This window comes from Balaenoptera ricei, chromosome 4 (genome assembly GCF_028023285.1).
Source record: "Balaenoptera ricei isolate mBalRic1 chromosome 4, mBalRic1.hap2, whole genome shotgun sequence".
NCBI classification, from domain to species: domain Eukaryota; kingdom Metazoa; phylum Chordata; class Mammalia; order Artiodactyla; family Balaenopteridae; genus Balaenoptera; species Balaenoptera ricei.
The window spans coordinates 90,134,629-90,159,800 of NC_082642.1; the positions used below are offsets into that span (position 1 = coordinate 90,134,629).

The 25,172-nt window shown below is 36.1% G+C and overlaps 1 protein-coding gene across 10 annotated transcripts in view; it reads left to right on the plus strand.

Annotated features, from left to right (window-relative positions):
- The window catches only part of LRCH3 (leucine rich repeats and calponin homology domain containing 3), a 108,917-nt gene that overhangs the window by 20,462 nt on the left and 63,283 nt on the right, over nucleotides 1-25,172 (plus strand). For 9 of the 10 annotated variants that reach the window (XM_059920906.1, XM_059920910.1, XM_059920903.1 and 6 more), the window contains exons 2-3: nucleotides 20,484-20,628; nucleotides 22,240-22,366. In XM_059920906.1, coding sequence (XP_059776889.1) covers nucleotides 20,484-20,628; nucleotides 22,240-22,366 — 272 coding nt within the window. The remainder of the gene's footprint in view (nucleotides 1-20,483; nucleotides 20,629-22,239; nucleotides 22,367-25,172) is intronic. The other variant, XM_059920912.1, reaches the window with a different exon arrangement.

Below are 25,172 nucleotides of genomic sequence, written 5' to 3' on the forward strand. Positions count from 1 at the left end.
TAAATTCTGCATACATTTTGCAGAGAATTTTATAAGAATGTTAAGTTTTAAACAAGTGCTATTTCATGCTTTTAAAAATAAATTTAGGCTAAGCACTTAAAAAAAGAAAGACAAATACATGTTTAAATTAAATACTAAGTCAGTAAAGGGATTCCATTGTGAAAGAAGGCTGATGATACAATCTCAAGTACTGACAGAAATTAACCCCACCATAGTAAATTATAAATTCAAAGTTGAAATCCTTTCATTACACTGCAATTGTCAAAAAATTTTGAATAAACAGTCAACTGAATATTTTCATTTTATGGTATTTGTTGAGGATATAATATACTTAATAAGACATTTCTGTGAAATTAAGTATAAATATGGGCCTGGAAATAGGTTTAAACCTTTCAGTAAAGATCAAAAATCAAACCCCATACACTTTAAAAATATTAGCAGTTTATTAGGAATTCTTCCCTTTCTCACCTGTACTAGTAACAAGATACTGGTATCAGTATTTTAATGTAGACAATTGGTCAATCTGTATAACTACAACAAAAAAAATAGGCGTTAATCTTTTAATGAAAAAGGAATATATAGAAACCCTTAGGTTTTGGAATACATAGAAACTCTTAGATTTCTATATTTTACCTTTTCAGGTTTATATATGCAAGTCTTATATTAATAGTCACATATTTTAAGATGGGAAAACAAGTTACTTCTAACAATTTTTTTTTTCTAGTAGCATGTTACTATGTTAAAAAGATTTGACAGTGCATTCATTTAACCTGGTGATCTTCTATTAACAACAAATTAAACCTTATTGTAAAGAAACTTCATAGTATCATGGCCAGATTTCCTAATTTTAGGGGAGGCCAGACATGCTGCAGTTAAAGTTTGTTGTGATGAGATTGTAATAAATTTGTTCAGAGAGTTTATGAAGTTTTAACTTTTAAGGTGCTAGAAAGAAACATAAAAAGATGTCACTATATCATCTAAAAATTTGACTGTTTTGATCATAATCTATACTTTTAATTTTATAACTGATTAAAACCAAGATCTGCCTCATAATGAGGCTCATTTTGGCATCTCTGTAAATGCTGCTGTGTGAAAGTAAAAATAAGGAAAATAAGTTGTGATAGTCACATTCATAACGTTCATAAAAAAATATGTATTCTCTGAATTAGTCATTATCAAGTGGTCATCATTCAGTATGAATTCCAATGTTATAAACAAAAATAAGACATTAATGGATTTTCTCTACTTATTTTTAACAGTCTACTTCTTTTTTGCTGATTATCAACATCCCTATTACTGAATCCCTGGGCCCTTCTAGTTCACATTGCTTTTGACTTTGGGGATTGTTAATTATAGAGATTGGATCTTATTAAAGTATTTGCTTCACTCAGAAGTCAGATAGGTCAGTGGCACTCCCTCTTAAAATGTGCCTAATCTTTTTTTATTTCAGTAATGACACCATTCATGGTGGTCTGAATTTTTATACTCTAATGTAGAAATTAAAATTAGCATCGGGTTGAGATTTTGAAATTTTTTCAGTCCTTGAAGTTTTTGCTACATACCCTATACACTTCCCATTATTTTCTTCCTCTAAGGAATCAAGAGATTTCTTCAAGGTCCTTGCTTTCTGAAAAGGAAGAGCAATCTTATGACAGACCATTTGTTTTTTCTTTCTGCCTCTGCAACAGGTGGGCAGTGGTCAGAGTCCTGACTCTCCTAGTCCTCCTCTGACATCACGCCAGCAGGAAGGCGGAGGGCTCCTCGTTACTGCTGGTTAGAGGTGGAAGTCCAGGCTCCCCATAATGTCTCCACTGATCCCACATGATGGGGAGTGGGGCCACATTACCTTCTAGTAGGCATAAAAGTCCCGGCTCCTTCCTTGACCCTCTTTGACACCACACCAGTGGAGACTGGTGGGGAGCCACTAAAATGTTAAGTTACAGTCCTGCAAGGGTGGAAGTTTAGGCTCCCAGTTAGCCTTTGTTCCATGGGTGGCATGAGGCCACAATTTTTTGTGAGGTGTTTGGCTGAAGTAGAGTAGTTACTGTCTAAAAGTTTTCTGTCTTGTTAAGTTGCCCCTTTCCTGGTCCTTTGGATAGAGAAAGCAGGCTTTTGTTGGTTTGTTTGTTTGTTTGTTTTTGTCTCTGCCCATTGGTGTTTCTGGATTGCCAACTTGGAGATGTCAGCTCCAAGTCTAGGATACATGAGGCAAAAAGAAAACCCAGGGGACTGATCACCGTGTCATTCCTTGGGTCTTGAAGTCCTTAGTTGTCTTGTTTCAACCCTTTAGAATCTCCTTATGTTTGTTTTAGATGTGATTGCTAGGGTTTTTAGTTTAGGAATAGGGAAAAGTACATCTGCTTTATCTTCCTGGAAGCAGAAGTCACTGATTGGCATTTAAAATTATATAAATTTACTACCTTTAATAAAAAATTTAAAACAATTTAAAGAGAATATCCATATATAAGTAATATGACTTCAAAATGAAAAGCATTAGATCTAATATTCTCATTTCTGACCTTTCTGGGTTGTATAATTAATAGCTAAAATAAAATGATTTTTATTGCATTCTCTCAACAAAATTTTCATGGCAGTGGCATAGTAGTTGAAAGCATAAAGGAAATAACTAAATATAGAGTGTTTTTTGGATTTAAAATTTTGGAGCAAATTTAGAGAGAAGGTTTAAAAAGTGTAACAAACTTTTATCAGCCATCACAGTATCTTCATTTAATGGGCAAATGTTTATGTTCTTTCTCCTTGGTATTTGTTAGCCTGTGGGAAGCACCCTAAACAATATCATTGAGGTTTGTTAAATAGTTACCAAATCATATTTTAAGTTATTACTTTTATATAATTCTTTAGGGACTTGACCTTCCTTAAGAATTTTAGTTTTTATTTCTTATTGAATTATTTCATATTGAATGTGTATTTTAGAAACTTTTAATAATTTGTATTTACTATTTCTTTATGTGTTAAAGGATATTATCCCTATAATATTCTTCTGAAGTTTGTATAGCTTAGTGTTAAAAATCTCTTATACAGAATATTTGTCATAATCTCAGGCCCTTTTAACATTCACAGCAGTGACTGTTCTCATAGAAAGTGATAGTACTGTATATCTGGGTATTGCATAATGGGCTTTATTTGGTAAGGATGATGTCATTGCGTGGGATGGCCTGAAGGAGTTATTAGAAGAACATAAGACTTTTAACTACTAGCATTTCTTAATAAATGCCATACAGTTGAAAACATTAATTTGTGTTTAGACTGGCTTAGCTTTAGAGATTTAAAGAAATAAGTTCTACTGTTATAATTACAAAGCTGAATAGAATGAAATGTCAAATACTTTTTTTTTCCCTGGGAAAGAGAAATGGAGTTAGGAAGGAAAGAGATAATAAACAGTTTACATTTTTTTTTTTTAAAGACTAGAATTTAGGGCTTCCCTGGTGGCGCAGTGGTTGAGAATCTGCCTGCTAATGCGGGGGACACGGGTTCGAGCCCTGGTCTGGGAAGATCCCACTTGCCGCGGAGCAACTAGGCCTGTGAGCCACAACTACTGAGCCTGCGCGTCTGGAGCCTGTGCTCCGCAAGAAGTAGAGGCCGCGATAGTGAGAGGCCCGTGCACGGCGATGAAGAGTGGCCCCCACTTGCCGCAACTAGAGAAAGCCCTCGCACAGAAACGAAGACCCAACACAGCCATAAATAAATACATAAAAATAAATTAAAAAAATAAAAAAACACAGTTCAAGTACTTTCTTTAAAAAAAAAAAGACTAGAATTTATTTATTTGTTAATTTTTTTTTTAATTTATTTTATTTATTTATTTATTTAGTTTTGGCTGTGTTGGGTCTTCGTTGCTGCACGCGGGCTTTCTCTAGTTGCGGTGAGCGGAGGCTACTCTTCGTTGCGGTGCACGGGCTTCTCATTGTGGTGGCCTCTCTTGTTGTGGAGCATGGGCTCTAGGCGCGTGGGCTTCAGTAGTTGTGGCACGCGGGCTCAGTAGTTGTGGCTCACGGGCTCTAGAGCACAGGCTCAGTAGTTGTGGCACACGAGCTTAGTTGCTCCGCGGCATGTGGGATCTTCCCGGACCAGGGATCGAACCCGTGTCCCCTGCACTGGCAGGTGGATTCTCAACCACTGCGCCACCAGGGAAGCCCTATTTGTTAAATTTTTAAAGGAACATTTATTTATTTATTTTTGGCTACATTGGGTCTTCGTTGCTGCATGCGGTCTTTCTCTAGTTGTGGCGAGCGGGGGCTACTCTTTGTTGCGGTGCGTGGGCTTCTCATTGCGGTGGCTTCTCTTGTTGCGAAGCACGGGATCTAGGCGCGCGGGCTTCAGTAGTTGTGGCACGTGGGCTCAGTAGTTGTGGCTCACAGGCTCTAGAGCGCAGGCTCAGCAGTTGTGGTACACGGGCTTAGTTGCTCCGTGGCATGTGGGATCTTCCCGGGCCAGGGATCAAACCCTTGTCCCCTGCATTGGCAGGCGGACTCTTAACCACTGCGCCACCAGGGAAGTCCCCAATTTACATTTTTTGTTACACAGTTATGAAACTAACTTTTTGAGATTTGGGATTACAGAATACTTTCTGTTGTTTTGGGGTTTTTTTAAAGATTTATTTATTATTTATTTTTCTTTATTTTTGGCTGCTCCGGATCTTAGTTGTGGCACACGGGATCTTCATTGAGGCATGCAGGATCTTTTGTTGCAGCGCACGGGCTTCTCTCTAGTTGTGGCGTGTGGGTTTTCTCTTTGTAGTTGTGATGTGCAGGTTCCAGAGCGCATGAGCTCTGTAGTTTTGTGGCATGCAGGCTCTCTAGTTGAGGTGTGCAAGCTCAGTAGTTACAGCACATGGGCCTAGTTGCCCCATGGCATGTGGTATCTTAGTTCCCTGACCAGGGATTGAACCCGCGCCCCCTGTAAGGTGGGTTCTTTACCACTGGACCCCCAGGAAAGTCCCCAGAATACTTTGAATTTTTGTTTCTTAAATTTCTGTATTATTTGGTTTATTGCCAAGGTATAATATACGGTTTTTAGAAAAGTCCGTAATTTTGGAGGAAGATTTTTAACGTACATATCACTAAAAAGAGGCAGATTACATTTATTTTCTACTTTGAGTACTATACATTTTTTATTTTGATAAAATATATGTAACAAAATTTACCATTTAAATCATTTTTAAGCATACTGTTCAGTGGCATTGAGTAGATTCACATTGTTTTGCAACCATCACCACTGTATCCATCTGCATAACCTTTTCATCATCCCAGAGTGAAACTATATTAAACAGTATCTCTCCATTACCTCTTCCCTCTACGCCCGGTAACCATTCTACTTTCTATCTCTGAATTTGAGTATTCTAGGTGCCTCATATAAGTGGAATCATACAGTATTTATCCTTTTGTGTCTGGCTTGTTTCACTTAACACAGTGTTTTCAAGGTTCATCCGTGTTGTAGCATGTATCAGAATTTCATTACTTTTTAAGGCTGAAGAGTATTTTGTTGTATACATATACCACATTTTGTTTATCCATTCATCTGTTAATGGACACTTGGACTGTTCATTGGGTTGTTTCCACCTTTTGCCTATTGTGAATAACGTAGCTGTAATATTGGTAGACAAATACCTGTTCGAGTCCCTGCTTTCAGTTCTTTTGGATGTATACTCAGAAGTGTAATTGTTGGATCATAAACATAATTTCATGTTTAATTTTTTGAAGAACCACTCTACTGTTTTCTATAGCAATTGTACCACTTCACATTCTCACCAGCAATGCACAGGGGTTCCAGTATTCTGTATCCTCACCAACTCTTGTTATTTTCTGACTTTCGTTTTTAATAATGGCCATCTCCGGGCTTCCCTGGTGGCGCAGTGGTTAAGAATCCGCCTGCCAATGCAGGGGACACAGGTTCGAGCCCTGGTTGGGGAAGATCCCATATGCCGCGGAGCAGCTAAGCCCGTGTGCCACAACTACTGAAGCCTGCGCGCCTAGAGTCCGCACTCTGCAACAAGAGAAGCCACCACAATGAGAACCCCGCGCACTGCAACAAAGAGTAGCCCCTGCTCGACGCAACTAGAGAAAGTCCACGCGCAGCAACAAAGACCCCACGCAGTAAAAAATAAATAAATAAAATTTATTAAAAAAAAAAAAATAATGGCCATCCTCATTGATGTGAAGTGGTATCTCATTGTGGTTTTGATTTGCATTTCCTTAGTGATTAGTGACGTTGAGTGTTTTTCCATGTTCCTTTTAGCCATTTGTATATCTTCTCTGGAAAAATGTCTATTCAAGTCCTTTGCCCATTTTTTAATTGGGTTGTTTTTTCTTGTTGAGTGTTAGGTATATATATGTGTGTGTGTGTGTGTGTATAATATTCATTCTGGATATTAATCTGTCATTGATTTACCCATTTTATTTTTAATTCATGTTGCAGAGGATTGGTGGTGGTGTGGGTGTAATCTGACCTGGTCTGTAGGTATCTCTCCTATATTTCCTCTACTGCTATTAAGGATCTTTTCTTAAGATTTCCTTCATGGAGCCGACATTTTAAAGATTAATTAATTAATTATCTACCAAATAAACTTTGTTTATTCAGAAATAATTAATTTTCCAATTTTTAATTTAAAAATAGCTGATTAGAGAATTGATCAGCATGATATATCCAGTGTTGGCACACTAAATTAACTTAATTCTAGCAAATAAACTTGACCTTTTAATAAGTCAGATATTGTGTTAGATGCTAAAGACACAAAGCTCTTAGTCTCAAGGAACTTAAAATCTAATGAAGAATTACCCTACTGTGTGATAATTGCTACACTAGAGTAATAGAAACACAGTGGGCGAATTCTTTGAGTGCCTAGACAAGTCAAGGGAAGTATAATGAGATTATGCTTGAGATGGCTCTTAAAGGAGGGGCAGGAGTTTTACCAGGGTATCAAGAATGAGGAGAGCCCTGGAGTTCAGTGTTACTTCCTTTGAGAGGGTTCCCAGGGTTAAACGTTACTGGTATATATGACTCTGAAAAGCTGGGAGGGAAGGAGAGCCAGCCCCTGTGAATGAAAGGGAGAAATTAAGAACATTGTGAACATCCTAAAAGATGTCTCACTATATATTTACATGTTTGATAATAAGCAATACACAATGGCTAAAACATCTCTTTTTTTAAATGAGAGATTTGGCCCCTTTTTCCTGTGTGCTTTAGGTAACCTGCTCATGCATAAGAGCTGGAAACACTGAAGAACACTATATATCTGTAGAAATGAATAAGTACAGTTATTTAAGTTTAAATTAAAAATATTTGCATTAATTGGTTGAATGAATTTAACTTATTTTGGGTGTGATTCAAATAGGTGGTTCCTTTTAATGGAAATGTCACCACATTATTTCTTCTGATAGCTTCCATGAGGATAGGGAGAAGAATAGACAGGTAGAGGAGAGTACGATATTAGATCTGGTGGGTCAAAGGAAATGATCTCAGGCACCGTATTATAAAAGTCAGACACTGGTCTGAAAAAAAAGAAGGGTGCCTCCTACAGCACTAAGGAGAATCAAGAATGGTAATTGTAACAGTTCGACTGTATCTGAAAGAAGGGGAAAAATTGAGCAGACTTCTTTAAGAGCAAAGAATGAATTTGTTGAACTAAACAGAGAAACACTACTTAGATATTTATAATTATTTTCTTTTAAGAGATTTAATTTATAAAATTATTTAAGTTATTGACAAGTTTTTGTGTTATAAAGAATTAGGGTTTTTCCTTTTCTTTTTTCTTTTTGCCAGCTTATGAGGAGTGAGCAATATCATGTTAGTAAAATAATTATATTATTTTTCTGGACCTTGTGACCTTCACAGCCTCAAACAGAAATAGGAAGTCAGAAAGTTAGCTGGGAGGAAAATGCCACATCAGTTAAATAAGTGTTTCCCAAAAACTTTTTTCAAGTTTAAGAAGCCACATTACTGTCGTCTTTGGGCTCCAGGTTTGTCCCCCGAAAGTAGGAATCAACTACTCCTAATTCATAAAATCATAAAGTTATTGAACAGTTAATGGGAGAAATAGACTTAGGAAAAAGTACCTTTTAGCATGCTTTTTTTTTTTTTTTTTTTTTTTTTTTTTTTTTTTTAATTTTATTTATTTACTATTTATTTTTGGCTGTGTTGGGTCCTCGTTTCTGTGCGACGGCTTTCTCCAGTTGCGGCAGGCAGGGGCCACTCCTCATCGCGCTGCGCGGGCCTCTCACTATCGCGGCCTCTCTTGTTGCGGAGCACAGGCTCCAGACGCGCAGGCTCAGTAATTGTGGCTCACGGGCCTAGTCGCTCCGCGGCATGTGGGATCTTCCCAGACCAGGACTCGAACCCGTGTCCCCTGCATTGGCAGGCAGACTCTCAACCACTGCGCCACCAGGGAAGCCCCTAGCATGCTTCTTACCTGAAAAAAAAAAAAGTAAAATAATTGAAAACATCTCAGTGAAAGTGTTAGAGAAGAAGATTCTGAAATGTTCTAGAGATTGAGATGGTAGTAAATGGTAGAGCTAGGGCTAAAGTCTGGCTATATCGTATGTCTCATTTAAGATAATAGTTTTTCTCTAAATTGCATTGTTTTGGGGTATAGTTTTGAAAACTTTTTTATTGGCAGGGTATGTAATGAGCCATATTTCAAGATGAAAGAAAATATTATGAGAATTGGATAACACTTTTAAGGATGGTCTTTGTAAACTCTAAAATTGAGTTCATTTTCCAATATTATATAAAACCAGAATCCATTCTAGGCAGAAATTCACGTTCTTTCCTGTGTGAGCAAAGAGAGTCTTTTAAGTTGGTTGACTTTTTTTGTCTTCTCTGCATTATTTGAAAAGGAATAATATGTAATACATTTGAATGATATGTAAAAATAAGTGAGGGGAGAAAAATTTAATTAGAAAATTACAGGAATATATATACGTATGTATGTGTGTAAATATATATATGCCCTTTCTTATCAAGATTTAAGATTAATACTTAGTGATCTTTATTGTCATATACCTCTTCAACTAACATGTTTCACTACAGATAGCCACATGTATTTATGGTGATTTAAATCCTTTAGATACCCTCTGTACCTATCATGATATGGCAGGTTATAGTTTCTTTAATTGTTCTGCCAGAGCAGAACTAGGGTGCCCTTTTCTCCAGCCTTCAATAGCATTTTTTTTTTCCACTGCCCTCCAGCCTCCACTAACAGGCACTGGGAGGCCCCTTAGGGCCACTGCCTGCTGCCTCATTTTAAGCCAGTGCCAGATGTTTTAGTTTTTTGTTACACACCACTTCCAGGTACCAATTTCTGTTTTGTTTTTCAATTACTGTATAACAGACCACTACAAAGCTTAGTGGCTTACAAAAAAAACCCCAACGGTCATTAATTCTGAAACTTCCCTTGGGATTGGTGGTTTTCCCTTTTGCCCCCTACCCCACAAATCTAATGCCACAGATGTTGCTGTTACACGAGGGTGAAAAATAGCTGATTCTACAACTGGGGCACAGAAGTTGCAAGATAAGCCTGGAACATCTTGCTGTGTCAGAATATAAGGAAATGCTAGGGACTTCCCTGGTGTCTCAGTGGTTAAGAATCTGCCTGCCAATGCAGGGGACACGGGTTCAAGCCCTCGTCCGGGAAGATCCCACGTGCCGCGGGGCAACTAAGCCCGTGTACCGCAACTACTGAGCCTGCGCTCTAGAGCCCGTGAGCCACAACTACTGAGCCTGCATGCCACAACTACTGAAGCCCACATGCCTAGAGCCCATGCTCTGCAACAAAGAAAAGCCACTGCAATGAGAAGCCCATGCACCGCAATGAAGAGTAGCCCCCGCTCACCACAACTAGAGAAAGCCCATGCACAACACCAAAGACCCAACGCAGACAAAAAATAAATAAATAAAATTTTTTTAAAAAAGTTATTTGATTTTTGTCTGCGTTGGGTCTTCGTTGCCGCGCATGGGCTTTCTCTAGTTGTGGTGAGTGGGGGTATTTGTTGCAGTGCACGGGCTTCTTATTGCAGCAGCCCCTCTTGTTGCAGAGCACGGGCTCTAGGCACGTGGGCTTCAGTAGTTGTGGCACACGGGCTCAGTAGTTGTGGCTCACGGGCTCTAGAGCGCAGGCTCAGTAGTTGCGGTGCATGGGCTTAGTTGCTCTGCGGCATGTGGGATCTTCCCAGACCAGGGCTCGAACCTGTGTCCCCTGCATTGGCAGGCAGATTCCTAACCACTGCGCCACCAGGGAAGCCCCCCAATGTCATTTTTTATATACCTTAACCACTCTTTCTTATGGTTGTAACCTATCTCAGCTTTTTTTAAATTATAAATACTTATCTATGGTTTGATGCACATAATAGTTTTTCCCTCAAGAGTTGGATTTGGTTCATTTTATCTAACACTTTTTTGGAAATAAATTATTTTCAATCCAGGTTATGTAGTATTTAAAAAAGAAAATCATAAAGGCAAAATTGTGATTTGGTCCTTTATCAGTATATTAATTATGTTACAGTCTTACCATAGATGAAGCTCTATAAGATGGAGGACAGGATTCTTACCCATTTCTGATTCCGGAGTTTTTGTTTCATTCATTTATTTGGTCTTTTTTTTAATAAATATTTTATTGAGTACCTACTATGTGCTATGTACTATGGCACTACTAAGTGCCAACTATACAGAGTTGAACAAAACAGACATAGTCCCTACTCAGTGAATATTTGCTATGTGAATCTAGAGTGATCATTCTTGTGCACCCCCCCATTAATATTAAAGATTCTTTTTACTATTTTTTTAGACTTTTCTCTTTAACATATTATTTTTAAACTTAAAGTAGATCTGAGATGAGTTTAACTTGGAGGGTAACTTTTTTGTAAATTAGGAAAATAATCAGGCATTTGATTGCAAACAAAATGCCTTAAAACTTTTTCCATTGAAATATTTCTTTTAGTTAATTGAAACTTCCATGGTACTTTTTTTTTTTTTTAACTTTTGGGTTTATTTATTTATTTATTTATGGCTGTGTGGGGTCTTCGTCTCTGCGCGAGGGCCTTCTGTAGTTGGGGCGAGCGGGGGCCACTCTTCATCGCGGTGCGCGGGCCTCTCACTATCGCGGCCTCTCTTGCTGCGGAGCACAGGCTCCAGACGCGCAGGCTCAGTAGTTGTGGCTCACGGGCCTAGTTGCTCCACGGCATGTGGGATCTTCCCAGACCAGGGCTCGAACCCGTGTCCCCTGCATTGGCAGGCAGATTCTCAACCACTGCGCCACCAGGGAAGCCCCATGGTACATTTTTTAGCGAAAATTTTTCTCATATTTTTATCAGGCCACAATAGGGTTTTTCTGCTTTGCTCAACTGAATAATACATCCAAGGGCTGTGCCAGAGTGGTATAGTTGTTGGCTCATATTACTAGCATTAGCAGAAAAGATAATGGCTGGTGCAAGACCAAGGCCACATTCAGGATATGATACATAGAAGTAACTTAATAGCTTAATTGCATAATTGCTTATTATCCTGTTTGTGGCTGTTTACAATACTTGGCAAATCTCAATTGAGCTTGCAATCTGGAAACAGCCTACAACTGACTACACTGACACAGAAATGGAAATTTAGGGGGCTTGTGTGGCAATAACTAGTCTTATCTGTATGTGTGAAAGCAAGTTTACTCTAGTGACACAAAGATACAGTAACCTCTCTGCTTATTTAACCTCACTGAAAGATAAGGAAACTATTTTAAACATTTTAATGTAAATCTTTAGATAAATGTTCTCTACCTTTTTTGCCTTTTAAAGGTAGAGTATACTGAAAGCAATATTCTTTTTGGTGACCAAAGATCATAAATTATTGTATTGTACTCTGTAATATTTTATTGCAGGGTACAGTACCCTGAAATTAGGGGGATGGGTGTTATTTGTTTTTGCTGTATGGCTGTCAGCCTTATGAAGCTGGCTTTATGCGTGTGTGCCTCTTGGCATTTTACAGTATATGAAGTAATTTTCCATGCATTGTTTGATTTGATTCTTAGAACAATTCTAAGAGGCAGTGACAAAGAGATGAAGAGAAATGGAGAGGCCCAAGATATATTTGGACCAAGAAACTGACAGTGTTTGTTGATAGGATTAGATTAAGGGAAAAAAAGAAAGGTGTCAGGATGCTTCCAGAATTCTGACTTAAGCAACTGGATAGACAAAAGCATCATGTACTGAGATAGGAAATACTGGAAAAGGAATATATTTGCGAATATATAACATCGGCATTGGCATTGTGTGTGAAGTTAGCCCTCAACAGCTAAGAAGTCTTTTTTCCCTCTATGGAAAAACATGAGGTAGTTTCAAAGCATTCAGTTTGCATACCAACTCAGGACACTGGCTATAAATGAGAATTTCCTACATCAATTTAGTTACCAGGACAAATATGGTTAAATTTTATATCTGTCTTTATTTCCTTTGTTTGAACTTTAATGATTAATAAAATTGGAAATATCAGTCAGTGGTCTAGCTGAGCCCTTTGCTGTTTTCAACACAATTGAGATTCTGATAGGAAGGAAAGAGCATAGATATTCAAAGGGCAATGAACTACATCTGTCATAAATAACATGACCTTTTAAAAAGTCCAAATATATTGGGTAATTATGTTAAATATAGAGTGCTTCAGTTAAAAGATTAAGATTGTCAGACAATAAAAAGAAAGCAAAATCTACCTATGTGCTGTTTATAAGAAACACGTTCAAAGTGTAATGATCCAGAAAGGTCGAAATTAAAGAATAGGAAAAGGTACTCTGTAGAAATATTGACTGTGTTAGTTTTCTATGCTGTATAACAAGTTACACAAACTTAGCAGCTTAAGGAACTTCATGGTTTCTTTGGATCAGGAGCCTAGGCACAGTTTAGACTGGTCTGCTGCAAGGCTTCAGTCAAGGTGTTGATCAGGCCTGAGTTCTCATCTCGAGGTGTGACAGGGGAAGGATCTGCTTCCAATCTCCCTCAGGTTGTTGGCAGAATTTATTTCCTTGCAACTATAGAATTCACAGCAGCTTACTTCTTCAAATTTGGCAACAGAGATAGGACAGATCAGATAGACAGTCGTAACCACGGGAATGACATCACATCATCTTTGCAGTATTCTATTGGTTAGGAGCAAGTTAGTTTTGAAGTCCCACCTACACTCAAGTGGAGGAGGGGGTATTATACAAGGGTGTAAATAGGGATCATGGGAGTCACATTAAAGTAAGTCCACCAAACCAACCAAAAGAAGAGATTTCAAAGCAAATTACAGTACTAGGAACGGAAGAAGTAACTTAAGAATTATAAAAAGTTTGATTTATCAGGAAGGTAATAATTTAAAATTTTGGGGACTTCCCTGGCGGTCCAGTGGTTAAGACTCCATGCTTCCACTGCAGGGGGCATGGATTTGATCCCTGGTTGGGGAACTAAGATCCCACATGCCACACGGCATGGCCAAAAAAAAAATTGATAATAATAATAATAATTTAAAATTTTGTAGGTACCTAATAACAAAAGTCCAAAATACATAAAGAAAGGGTTAAAGAATTAAAGAGAGAAATAGACAAATAGCAATAAAAATGAAAGACTAATATACCCTTCTCTCTCAGCAGTTGATAGAAAAAACTGACCAAAAAAAAATCAGTAAGGACGAGCCTTGAACAATGCAGTTAAACAGATGTGACCTAGTAGACATAACTAGAACATTAAGCCAATGTAGAATAAATATTCTTGTCAGACTCACATAGAATATGTATAAAAATGGACCATGTGCTGGACCGTAAGGAAAATCTAAACAAACATGAGAGGATTGAAATCACATAAAGCATGTTCTTTTACCATATACAGTTGTTAGAAATCATTAACAAAAAAGATAATTAGAATATCATTATATGTTCGGAAATTAAGGAATTCATTTCTAACAGAATGAGATGAAATCATAATGGAAATGAGGAAATATTTTCTAATTGAATATTCTAATTAAAAAATGTATATATATAGACTCATGAGATACAGCTAAGGCAGCACTTAGAGGGAATTTTATAAAAGCTTTAAGTGCATATATTTGGAAAGAAATAAGTCTAAAAATTATTGAGCTAAGCCTCCATCTCTATAAATTAGGAAAAGAATAGCACAACCCCTTCCCCCCAATAAGAGGAAGATGATAAAGATAAGAACAGAAATAAACAAAATAAAAACTGTACAATGAATAGGGTTAACAAAGCCAGAATGGATACTTTGAAAACACTAATGATATTTTCAAATCTCTGATGAGGTTGCTCAAGAAAGAAATAAGGTGCAAAAACCGAAGTCAGAAATGAAAATAGAGACATCCCCACAGATGCTGTAAACATTAAAAAAATAAAGAGGATATTATGAACAACTTTATGCTAATAAAATGGAAAATTCTGATGAAAATAGCAAACTCCTAGACTGTAATAACTGAAAACTGGTTCAAGAAGATATATATAAAACTTTAATAGTCTTATCAATATTAAAGAAATTCAGTCAATAGTGAAAAATCTTCCTTCAGGGAAAACGTAGGCCCAGGTGGCTTCACCAGTGAATTCTAAGAAGCTTTTAAAATGAAATCATTTGAAAGCTGTATAAATCCTTTCAGTCAATAGAAAAAGAGGGAATACCCCCAAACTAAATTTTGTGAGACTAATACAACCTTGATATTAAACCCTCAAAGTTAGTATGAGAAAAGAAAATGGTTCAAACTCATTCATGATCATATATGCAAAAATCTTGAACCAAATGTTAATGAACTCAGTCTAGCTAATGTAAAGGATAATACATCATGACTAAATTTATTTTATCTCAGGAATACAAGATTTAACATTAGAAAGTAAATTTAATATACTGATAGAATAAAGTTTTAATAAGGAAAAAATCAGTTCTACACTAATGGAATAAAGAATAGTGGAATAAAGAGTAAAATTAATTCAATATTAATGTAGTAAAAGATTGAAATCCTATGATCATCTCAATAGATGGAGAAAAAGAGATTGATAAATATGACATTTGTTACTGATAAAAAACTCATAGCAAACTAGGAATAGAAAGGAATTTCCTTAATCTGATAAAGAATATCTACAGAAAACCTTTGAAATTGGGAACAAGACAAGAATACCTTCAATTACTGCTTTTATTCAACATTATACTAGAGGTCCTAGCCAGCATTGTAAGAGAATTAGATGGTAGATAGATAGATAGATAGATAGATAGATAGGTAGGTAGGTAGATACGTACATACGTATCAGAAAGGAAGAAACAAGCTTTCATTATTCACAGAACTAAGTAATTGTGGATTTGGAGCTATCCAAATGAATCTACAGATAAATTTTATAGACTAATAAAAAGATTTATCAAAAGTTGCAAGGTACAAAATCAATATATTGGAATCAATTTTATTTCTGTGAGTAACTAATGGTTAGAAAATAAAACTTGAAAAATATATATCATTTATAAAATAATAAAGACCTGTGAATAAATCAAGTAAAGATGTCATTTTTTTCCAAATTGTTGTTTGATTCAGTGCAATCTCAGTAAAAGTTCGAACAAGTGTTTTTATGAGATATAACAGGCTCATTCTAAAACTTACAGGGAAATGCAAAGGACCTAGAAAGCCAAGACACACTTGAAGAACTACAAAGAGGAAGGAATACCTCTCCTACTAGAAGTGATGTAGGAGTACATCATCACTCTACTAGATTTCAGAAATCATTGTAAGCTATAGTAATTAAGATTGTGTAATATTGACATAAGAATATATAAGTAGTGCAATGGAACAGATTAGAGAAGCCCCCAAACAGGCCCATGCAAATGTAGGCACCTGATATATGACAGGTGTTACAGGGAAATAGTTGGGGGGGGAGGTGATGGTCTTTTCAGTAACTGTCACTGGGATAAATGGGTATCCCTGTAGGAAAACATGAAATTGGCCTTCTACCTCACATCATACTAGAAAATAAATTCCTGGTAGATTCAATGTCAGACTCTAAAACCTTTAGAAAAGAATATCTTTGTGACCTTGGAGTAGGGAAGGATTTCTTTTAAAACTGCAAATACCACTAACCATAAAGGAAAAAATTAATAAAACATTTTACTCTATTAAAATTAAAGACGTTCATCAGAAGACACCACAAAAACTGTGAAACTTCAAACTACAGAGTGGGAGAACACATTTGCAACACATATAACTGATAACAATCTCATATTCAGAATTTATAAAGCTGTCCAACAAACCAAAAGACTTGAGCTGGTACTTTACAAAAAGGGAAATCTAGATGGCCAATAAACATATGAAAAGCTGTTGTACCTCATTAATAATCAGGGAAATGAAAATTAAAATTACAATGAAATGCCACTGTATAAAAATCTTTAAAACATAATAAACATTAAAACATCTCAATAACGAGTATTAGCAAGGATATGAAGCCACAAGAACTCTTTGTACATTGCTGGTAGATGTGTAAATTGGTACAATCTCTTTGGAAAACAGTTTGGAGTTGATGATACATAAATCTTATTACACAGCATTTTCTCTCCTAGTTCAGTGTGTAATCGAAATGTTCATCAGTAGTAGAATGAGTAAATAAATTGTAGCACGTTCATATAGTAGAATAGTATGAAGACAATGAAAATGAAGGAACTACTGCAGTATGCAACTACATGAATGAATCTCAAATGTTGAGAGAAGGTCACAAAAGAAAACACATAAAGTATGCTTCTACTTTTAGAAAGTTGAGAGGTGTGCTAGGCAGAATTATGGCCCCCCCCCATTAGGATGTTGGGATTAGTCTACATCCTAATCCCTATAACCTATGAATATGTTACACTACATGGCAAAGGGGCATTAAGGTTGCTCATCAGCTGTTCTTCAAATAGGAAGATTATCGTTGATTATTTGGGAGCAGGGGGAGGTGGGCAAAGTCACAGGATCCTTAAAAGTGGAAGAAGGAGGCAGAAGAGGGAGACCCGCAGAGATGGCAGCATCAGAAGGACTCCACCTGATATTGCTGACTTGAAGATGGAGGAATGGGGCTATGAGCCAAAGAATGTGGACAGACTCTAGAAGCTGGGAAAAAGAAGAAGACAGATTTTCTCCTAGAAGCTCCAGAAAGAATGAAGTTCTGCTGACAATTTTTTTAAAATAAATTTTTTAATTTTATTTTATTATTTATTTTTGGCCTCATTGGATGTTCGTTACTGTGCACGGGCTTTCTCTAGTTGCGGCGAGTGGGGGCTACTCTTCATTGCGGTGCATAGGCTTCTCATTGCAGTGGGTTCTCCTGTTGTGGATCACGGGCTCTAGGCGCTCGGGCTTCAGTAGTCGTGGCACACAGGCTGAGTAGTTGTGGCGCACAGGCTCAGTAGTTGTGGCATGCAGGCTTAGTTGCTCCTCGGCATGTGGGATCTTCCCAGACCAGAGATCGAACCCATGTCCCCCTGCATTGGCAGGCAGATTCTTAACCACTGCACCACCAGGGAAGTCCCTAAGGAGCAGTTTGTAATTGAAATTTATTTCTTTCATTTCTTCAATTTTTAAAATCATACTAACAAAATTTAAGTAGGAATTTATAAAATAACTTTTGTTGTATTTTGTATTAAATAAGTTATTTACCGTGTGATTCTGTAGGAAATTTTTATTTGTAAATATTTGATGCCCTTTGCTACCTGGGCTTTTAACTTTTTCCTAATGAATACAATATGGGGAGGCATTTTGGTAAGATGGTGGTCTTTCCCAACTTCAGTTACTAAGTACTACTTCAGAGTGAAGCAACTCGGAGGCTCACAGGCTGGTGGGACCTGTAGGGAATATGTGAGTCTGGGGGACATACTGGGATCCAAATGAAAATAAGAGGCAAAAACCTATGGCAGTTATCAAAACTTTTGAGTTCTCAAGAAGAACTGTGCCCCAGAGGGGAAGCTTAGTTCCAGTGCATCATGGAGCTTGCTTCCACTATTTTGATGTTGAATGCCATTCACGGTACTCTAGCAGCTTGATCTGAGCTCCAAAGATGAGGCAAGCCATGAATTGGCAAAGGAAGATAATTCATTTAAAGGAACTCCAGCAACCAGAGAGGATGAACAAGGATTACATCTAGAAGAAGTGATTTCAATGAAATAGAACTATTCGAAGAGATAGATGACAAGTTTAACAAATAAAACAAAACAGAATGTTCCAGTAGTCCCACTCCTGGGCATATATCCAGAGAAAACTCTAATTCGAAAAGATACATGCACGTACTCCAGTGTGCATAGCAACACTATTTATAATAGCCAAGACATGGAAGCAACATAAATGTCTATTGACAGATGAATGGATAAAGATGTGGTGTATGTGTATGTGTGTGTGCGTGTGTATACACACACACACACTGTGGAATATTACTCGGCCGTAAAAAAGAATGAAATAATGCCATTTGCAGCAACATGGATGGACCTAGAGATTATCATACTAAGTGAAGTAAGACAGAGAAAGACATATATCATATGATATCACTTATATGTGGAATCTAAAAAAATGATACAAATGAACTTACTTACAAAACAGAAACAGACTCACAGACGTAGCAAACAAACTTATGGTTACCGAAGGAGAAAGGGGAGGGAAGGGATAAAGTAGGAGTTTGAGATTAGCAGATACGAACTACTATATATCTAACAGCAAAGTCTTACTATATAGCACAGGGAACTATATTCAATATCCTGTAACAAACTCTAATGGAAAAGAATCTGAAAAAGGATATATATATCAAGTTTTATGAATCACTTTTCTATTCACCAGAAACTAACACAACATTGTAAATCAACTATACTTCAATTTAAAAAAACCAAAAAACAAAAACTAATTTATCCTGAGATTCTCAAGAGAAACAGGGTGACATGCTTCTAATCATAGCATGAAAGAATTAAAAAGTGAGGGGAAAAACTTTTCTATATATTAATTTAGGGAGAGAATGATTACTGTTGAGACTCAGATTCATGGTTTGGAACATTGAGTAGAAGAGTATATCAAAACAGAAAAAAAATATAAAGAAGGAGAAGGAGCAAATGGAGGAGATGCAACAACTAAAGGTATAATAGAGGAGAATTTCTCTGGTTTAAAGAAGGATTGAAAGAACCAACTGAGTTCTGGACCAGAGTGTTAATTTAAGGGTGGAGGGAGACAAAGAACAAGCTGCTTACAAAGGAAAAATAATCAGATATGTGCTGAACTACTCAGTGTGACACTGAAAACTAGAAGGTAGTAAAATAACATCTACAGATTACCAAGAAAAGAATTGTCTATACCTAGCTGAAATATCATTCACTTGTTATGGTGAAAGCAAGGTACTTGCAGATGTGCAGGAATTCAGATCCTCCATCTAAGGAAAGTTAAAGGATTCTCACCAAATAATTCTCAACAGAGAATTTAAGGGGCAGAAGAAGAGAGAAAACAGTAGTGAGCAAATGAATCTCACAGTGTATTTAATTAAATCTAAATGGTAATGACAGAGTGACTGTATTTCAGCATACTTCTTTGTCCTCTTCATTTTCTGAAAGTTTGCAGCTGATGGAAAAGCTTGATTTGACTCAGGTTCTGTCCCTTTGGCAAGACCATAAATGATGTTCTGTTCTTCTAATGGGCATATACTTTCTGATTATCTTTTTGTAAAGATAACAGCCATTAATACTCAATTCTGGATCCATTAATTCATTGAGAGTTGCAAAATGCTATATTCTATCTTTATTTTTCGTTTATAGCTAGAACACTTATATAAAGATGCTTCCCTTTATCTATTTGGTTACTCAGTGATACAGTTCACATAGGGAAGGCAAAGTAAATGTTTGCTTTCCCCCCCCCCCTTTATCAGCTTACGAGGTAATGAATTGGTTCTTTATCATCTTTTGGGGAGGATAAATTCAATAATATGTGATAGATTTCAATTCGCTGCGATTATTATCTTTATTGAAGCTCAGATTATCTCATCTTTGGCCAGTGGGAGCAAAGATGGTTCCTGAGTCCTTTTGACATGACAGTGATACTTTTTGACTGGTAAAGAAAGGAACAATATTTTTTTGTTTCCTTTTGCTTCGCTTTTCTGAAAACCTCAGAATGTTGTCTGAGCTTTTGGGAAGGTGGATTTTAGGGATCCATTTGTTTTCTAGGATATTTGGTACTTAGCATGCTCTGTGATGTAATTTTTAAGCTGGTATTCCTTGGAATTTATGTTACTTGCAAAGAATAATGGTTTTATTTTTTAGTATATGTAGAGTCAAAAGGAATCAGCATTTCCCAGCAACAGGTATAGAGGCATATGTTAAAATGGTTTCTTCAATCATTTAATATTTGAATATTTAATCTGGACCAGTCTCCACAATAGGAGCTCTAGGAAATTCAAACCATTATGAAACCTGCTTTTTTATTTAAAATTTCAGTAAAATAAGTTCCAAGGATTGATTTTAAACTTAATTTATTTTTTCTTTCAGATCTGTCACGAAATCGCCTCTCAGAAATTCCCATAGAAGCATGTCACTTCGTTTCTCTTGAGAATCTCAATTTATACCAAAATTGTATTCGGTATATACCAGAGGCAATTCTAAACTTGCAAGCTCTAACGTTCTTAAATATTAGGTAAGGATTTTTTTTTTTTAATTTTTAGTTTTGTGTGATCTTTTCAATTTTCCTCTTCCCTTTCACTAAAATTTACATTATCTGGGGAATTCCCTGGCGATCCAGTGGTTAGGACTCCGTGCTTCCACTGCAGAGGGCATGGGTTCGATCCCTGGTCGGGAAACTAAGATCCCACATGCCACGCGGCCAAAAAATAAAACTAATAATTAAAAAAAAATTTACATTGTCTGTTTATATCAGCCATATCTCGACATATTCTTAGACTAAATTAGCGGTATTTTCTATATCCCTCTAGTTTCTCCCTTTGTCTTTGTCTTTGTAATAATTAACAAACTCTAAGAGCCTTTAGCCTAATAGACTTGGAGCGGTCTTGTAGCAGTGGTTTTCCAATTACATTTTCAAATAAGCTTCATCAAATGAGAATAGTACATCTGAAATTACTTTGTTTGGTTTTTGTGATTACGTATTTTTGCGTACTAAGTTCTGAATATATAAATGCATTTATTCAACTCATCTACTCCATTTTTTCACATCTTACAAGAGTTCTTTTGTTATTTTATTTCATTATAAAAGTTATAAATGTTGACTGGAGAAAATAAACAAATGTAGAGAAGTAAAGGAAATTCATCAAAATGTTATGTCTGAGTTATATAATTATAGGTGAACTTTTCCTTTTTTGTAGGCTTTTAGTCAAATTTTTAAATGAGTTTTTCCCCTTCTCATGAAATATCCTTTGGAAATATTTTTATATGTAATCATTTTAATGTACAGTTTATATGTTTCTAAAACTCATTTTCCCTCTGGGATATTTATTCTTTCAGTTTTTTCCCATGATCAAAGTAGCACTAGTAGACAGTTTTGTATGTGAATGTCTAATTATTAGATTCTAAAAGTTTTAAAGGCTTATGATCTGTGTTAGTAAAATCATCAAAGATCTTGAAAATGGGGGCAATTGTTACTAAGGATTAAGATGTTAAATCTGCATAAGTAAAATTTTAACTTATTTTTATCCTAATGATAGATGTGTTTTTTACTTTCAGTTCTGATTTGAATATTTTTGTATAAATAAAAATTCCTTACCTATCCTTCAGTTAATATGATATATTTGAAATCACAATCTGTCCCTTATTTCCCATAGAATTATATTTGGGTCGTTTATGTACATTTGGTTATAATAATGTAATGATGAGGGAAGTAAATTACAAACACTTTGTATATAACTCTTTGGAAGGAAGAGGAGAGGATGTTAGTTATCTACCCTATTTTAAAATCATTTTTTCCTATATAAGTTTAAGTTTAATAAAATAATAATATGTTTTGTTTATATGGCACTTCATTATTTACAAAGGAGTTTTATGGTGCAAGAGTCCTGTAAGCCCTGTGATTTACAGATGAGGAATCTGTGTAAGTTGCAGATAAATTAAATGCTGTGCCTAAAAGCACAAAGCTGACAAGTGAGGAAATGAAGACTCGAACTCAAATCTAATATCCTGTTTGTTCCTTGCAAGACTTACCTTTGTTAGTATCCTGAGTATAGAGTGAGAAAGATGGCAGTTTTTTTTCCTTGAGTGGTGGTCTCTGACTTTTCTCTTTTTCTACTTACCCATTTAGTCGAAACCAGCTGTCAACACTGCCAGTACACTTGTGTGATTTACCATTGAAAGTCTTAATTGCTAGTAATAACAAATTGGTCTCACTTCCAGAAGAAATTGGACATCTCAGACATTTAACAGAACTTGTGAGTTAATATTTCATTTTTTGATTGTTTTATATATGTGTGTGTGTGTGTGTGTATACACACACACACATGCACATACTCTTTTGTGTTTTTGAGTTATTTTTAAGTACTGATAATGAAGTTTTACTGATTGATGAGCTCTCAAGTGCTTCAACACAGAATTGGGAAAGAACTGAAAGTACAAGTCTAATCAAAGTCTAATCAGGTTCTAATCAATATAAAGTGATTTCTATGTTATTAAACTTTTGAGACATAATTTAATAAAGGGTTTGAATTTTTTTAATTAAATCTTGTTAATAGCATCAATATTCTGATTTTTGGTTAGTGCCTATAAGGAATGGGCAGTACAAAGGTCAGGTTTATTTTTTTACCTTATAGGCTATCTTTAGAACCTAGCTCCCACTCTAAAGTGAGCTATTTTTTATATTTTCTAAGAAGCTTAACCTTCACCTACCACTTCTTGTTATTCTTGAGTGCTTTTGTTCTGGGCATGGGAATAAGGCTTTTCTTATTTAATCACCACAATAACATTATGAATTGTTATCATCATATTACAGCTGAGGAAACTAGCACTCAAGATAGGTTAAGTAATTTGCCAAAGGTTCCAGAGGTTCCATAACTGAAGTAGAATTTGAAACCAGTCTACCTTAACTCCAGAACCTATGATTCCTATTTCTGAAATGGTCAAATACAATTATGTCCATTGAGATTTGGGAGTATAATTCCATGTAGGTTTATTAACAAAGATGTACATCATAAACAAAAAATAAATACAGTTGGCCTTCTGTTTTTGTAGGTTCTACATCTGTGGATTCAACCAACTGTGAATCAAAAATATTTTTTAAAAAAATTTCCTGGGAATTCCATGGTGGTCCAGTGGTTAGGACTCTGCACTTTCACTGCCAAGGGCGTGGGTTCGATCCCTGGTCAGGGAACTGAGATCCCACAAGCCATGCAGCATGGCCAAAAAAAAGAAATAAAATTTTAAAAAAATTGTTCTTTCAGAAATCTCTGAAAAGGAAAATTTGAATTTGCCGTGTGTGACAATTATTTACATAGTGTTTGCATTGTATCAGGTATTATAAGTAATCTAGAGATGGTTGAAAGCATACAGGAGGATGTATGTAGGTTATACGCAAATTATGCACCATTTTGTATGACACTCGAGCATCCATGGATTTTGGTATCCTCAGAGCCAATCCCTTGCGGATACTGAGGGACAACTGACTGTACACATAAAGTCTAATTGGACCACATGTTGGGTCACTTTTTTTTTTTTTCAGGTGGATTATGAATATAAAAGGTCACATATAAGAATTCACAAATATATTAAATTTAGAGTCTAGATACTAGACCACTATTTAAACTTTCTGTTTCTACTTATTGAATCCTAAATACTTAAGAGATAGATAAGTCTCACAGAAGGTGCTTTTAGCTTTCTATGAAAGAAGTGAGTTGATACTTCAGTCATAAAAAACAGCTTGTGGCAGAGTAAAAATTAATAATCGTAATGCTCCTGATTCCCTTGTGGGTCTTTCTGCAGCATCCTTATTGCTTCTTTTCCTTTTTTTTCTCCTTCATTTTTTTTTTAGTGAAAGTAAACTGCTGTCTTTCAACATACATATTTTCTGAGAGAAATATTATAGATTGCTATTCCCTTCTGGCTCAGACTCAATCTTCCTATCCTTTCGACTTCTTTTCTTTTTTTTTTTTGGCTGCGTTGGGTCTTTGTTGCTGCACACGGGCTTTCTCTAGTTGCAGCAAGCAGGGGCTACTCTTCATTGCGGTGCAGTCTCTTGTTGTGGAGCATGGGCTCTAGGCATGCGGGCTTCAGTAGTTGTGGCTTGTGGGCTCTAGAGCACAGGCTCAGTAGTTGTGGTGCACGGGCTTAGTTGCTTCACAGTATGTGGGATCTTCCCGGACCAGGGCTCGAACCCGTGTCCCCTGCATTGGCAGGCAGATTCTTAACCAGGGATCCCTTGACTTCTTTTAGAACCCTTTTAGCTTTGATACCTAGAGCATTGGGCTAAGAAGTCTAGCTTCTGATTCTACTTCAATCATGAATGGGTAGGAAAGGTAAAAATAGTATTATTTCTTTCTGAGAATATTTTGGGAAAATTTAAAAATAATGTCTGAAGCTTATTGAAGTTTTTTGTAAGCGGTCTTTTCTAATAGCAAGTCTCAGTATTTTCTTTTTATTTATATATTGGAGGAATTCTAAGTGTTACTGTGACATCTTAGAGCTTTTATTAACCTAGGCAGCTTCTTGTTGCTATGCATGGGTTTACAAATTCTGGCTGGTCTCAGAATTATGGAATCCTGAATTTATCAATCTTGGAACCTTGTAGTCAGTCTCTTTTCAGAACCAGTGGAATCAAGCTATTTGCCAAGATACCAGAAGGCCTACCTAATATATGTATTAGAATCAGGTTGATGAGCTGCTAATAGAATAGTATCTACTTTTTCCATAGCCTTTGAGTTATGTGTACTTTATTATTTTTCCCTCATGTTCAGTTTGATAAAGAATGATTTGAGTCATCTTCAGTGCATTTTTATTTTATATTCTTGAATAGTTGAACTTGTATTTTGAGAATGGGATTTCCTTTCAAATAATTTTATCATTATAATTTTTATCATAGTTTTGTTTTTTCTTCTAGTTTCTTTAGAACAATATAAAATAAAACTATTGTCCTAAAGGTCTGTTTTAATACCTTTTTTTAACCTTTTCACCAACATTTTCATTTGATCTGATATTCTAGGCCTCCTGTCCACATCTTAAGTCATTTAACTTTAGTTCTGCTCACAA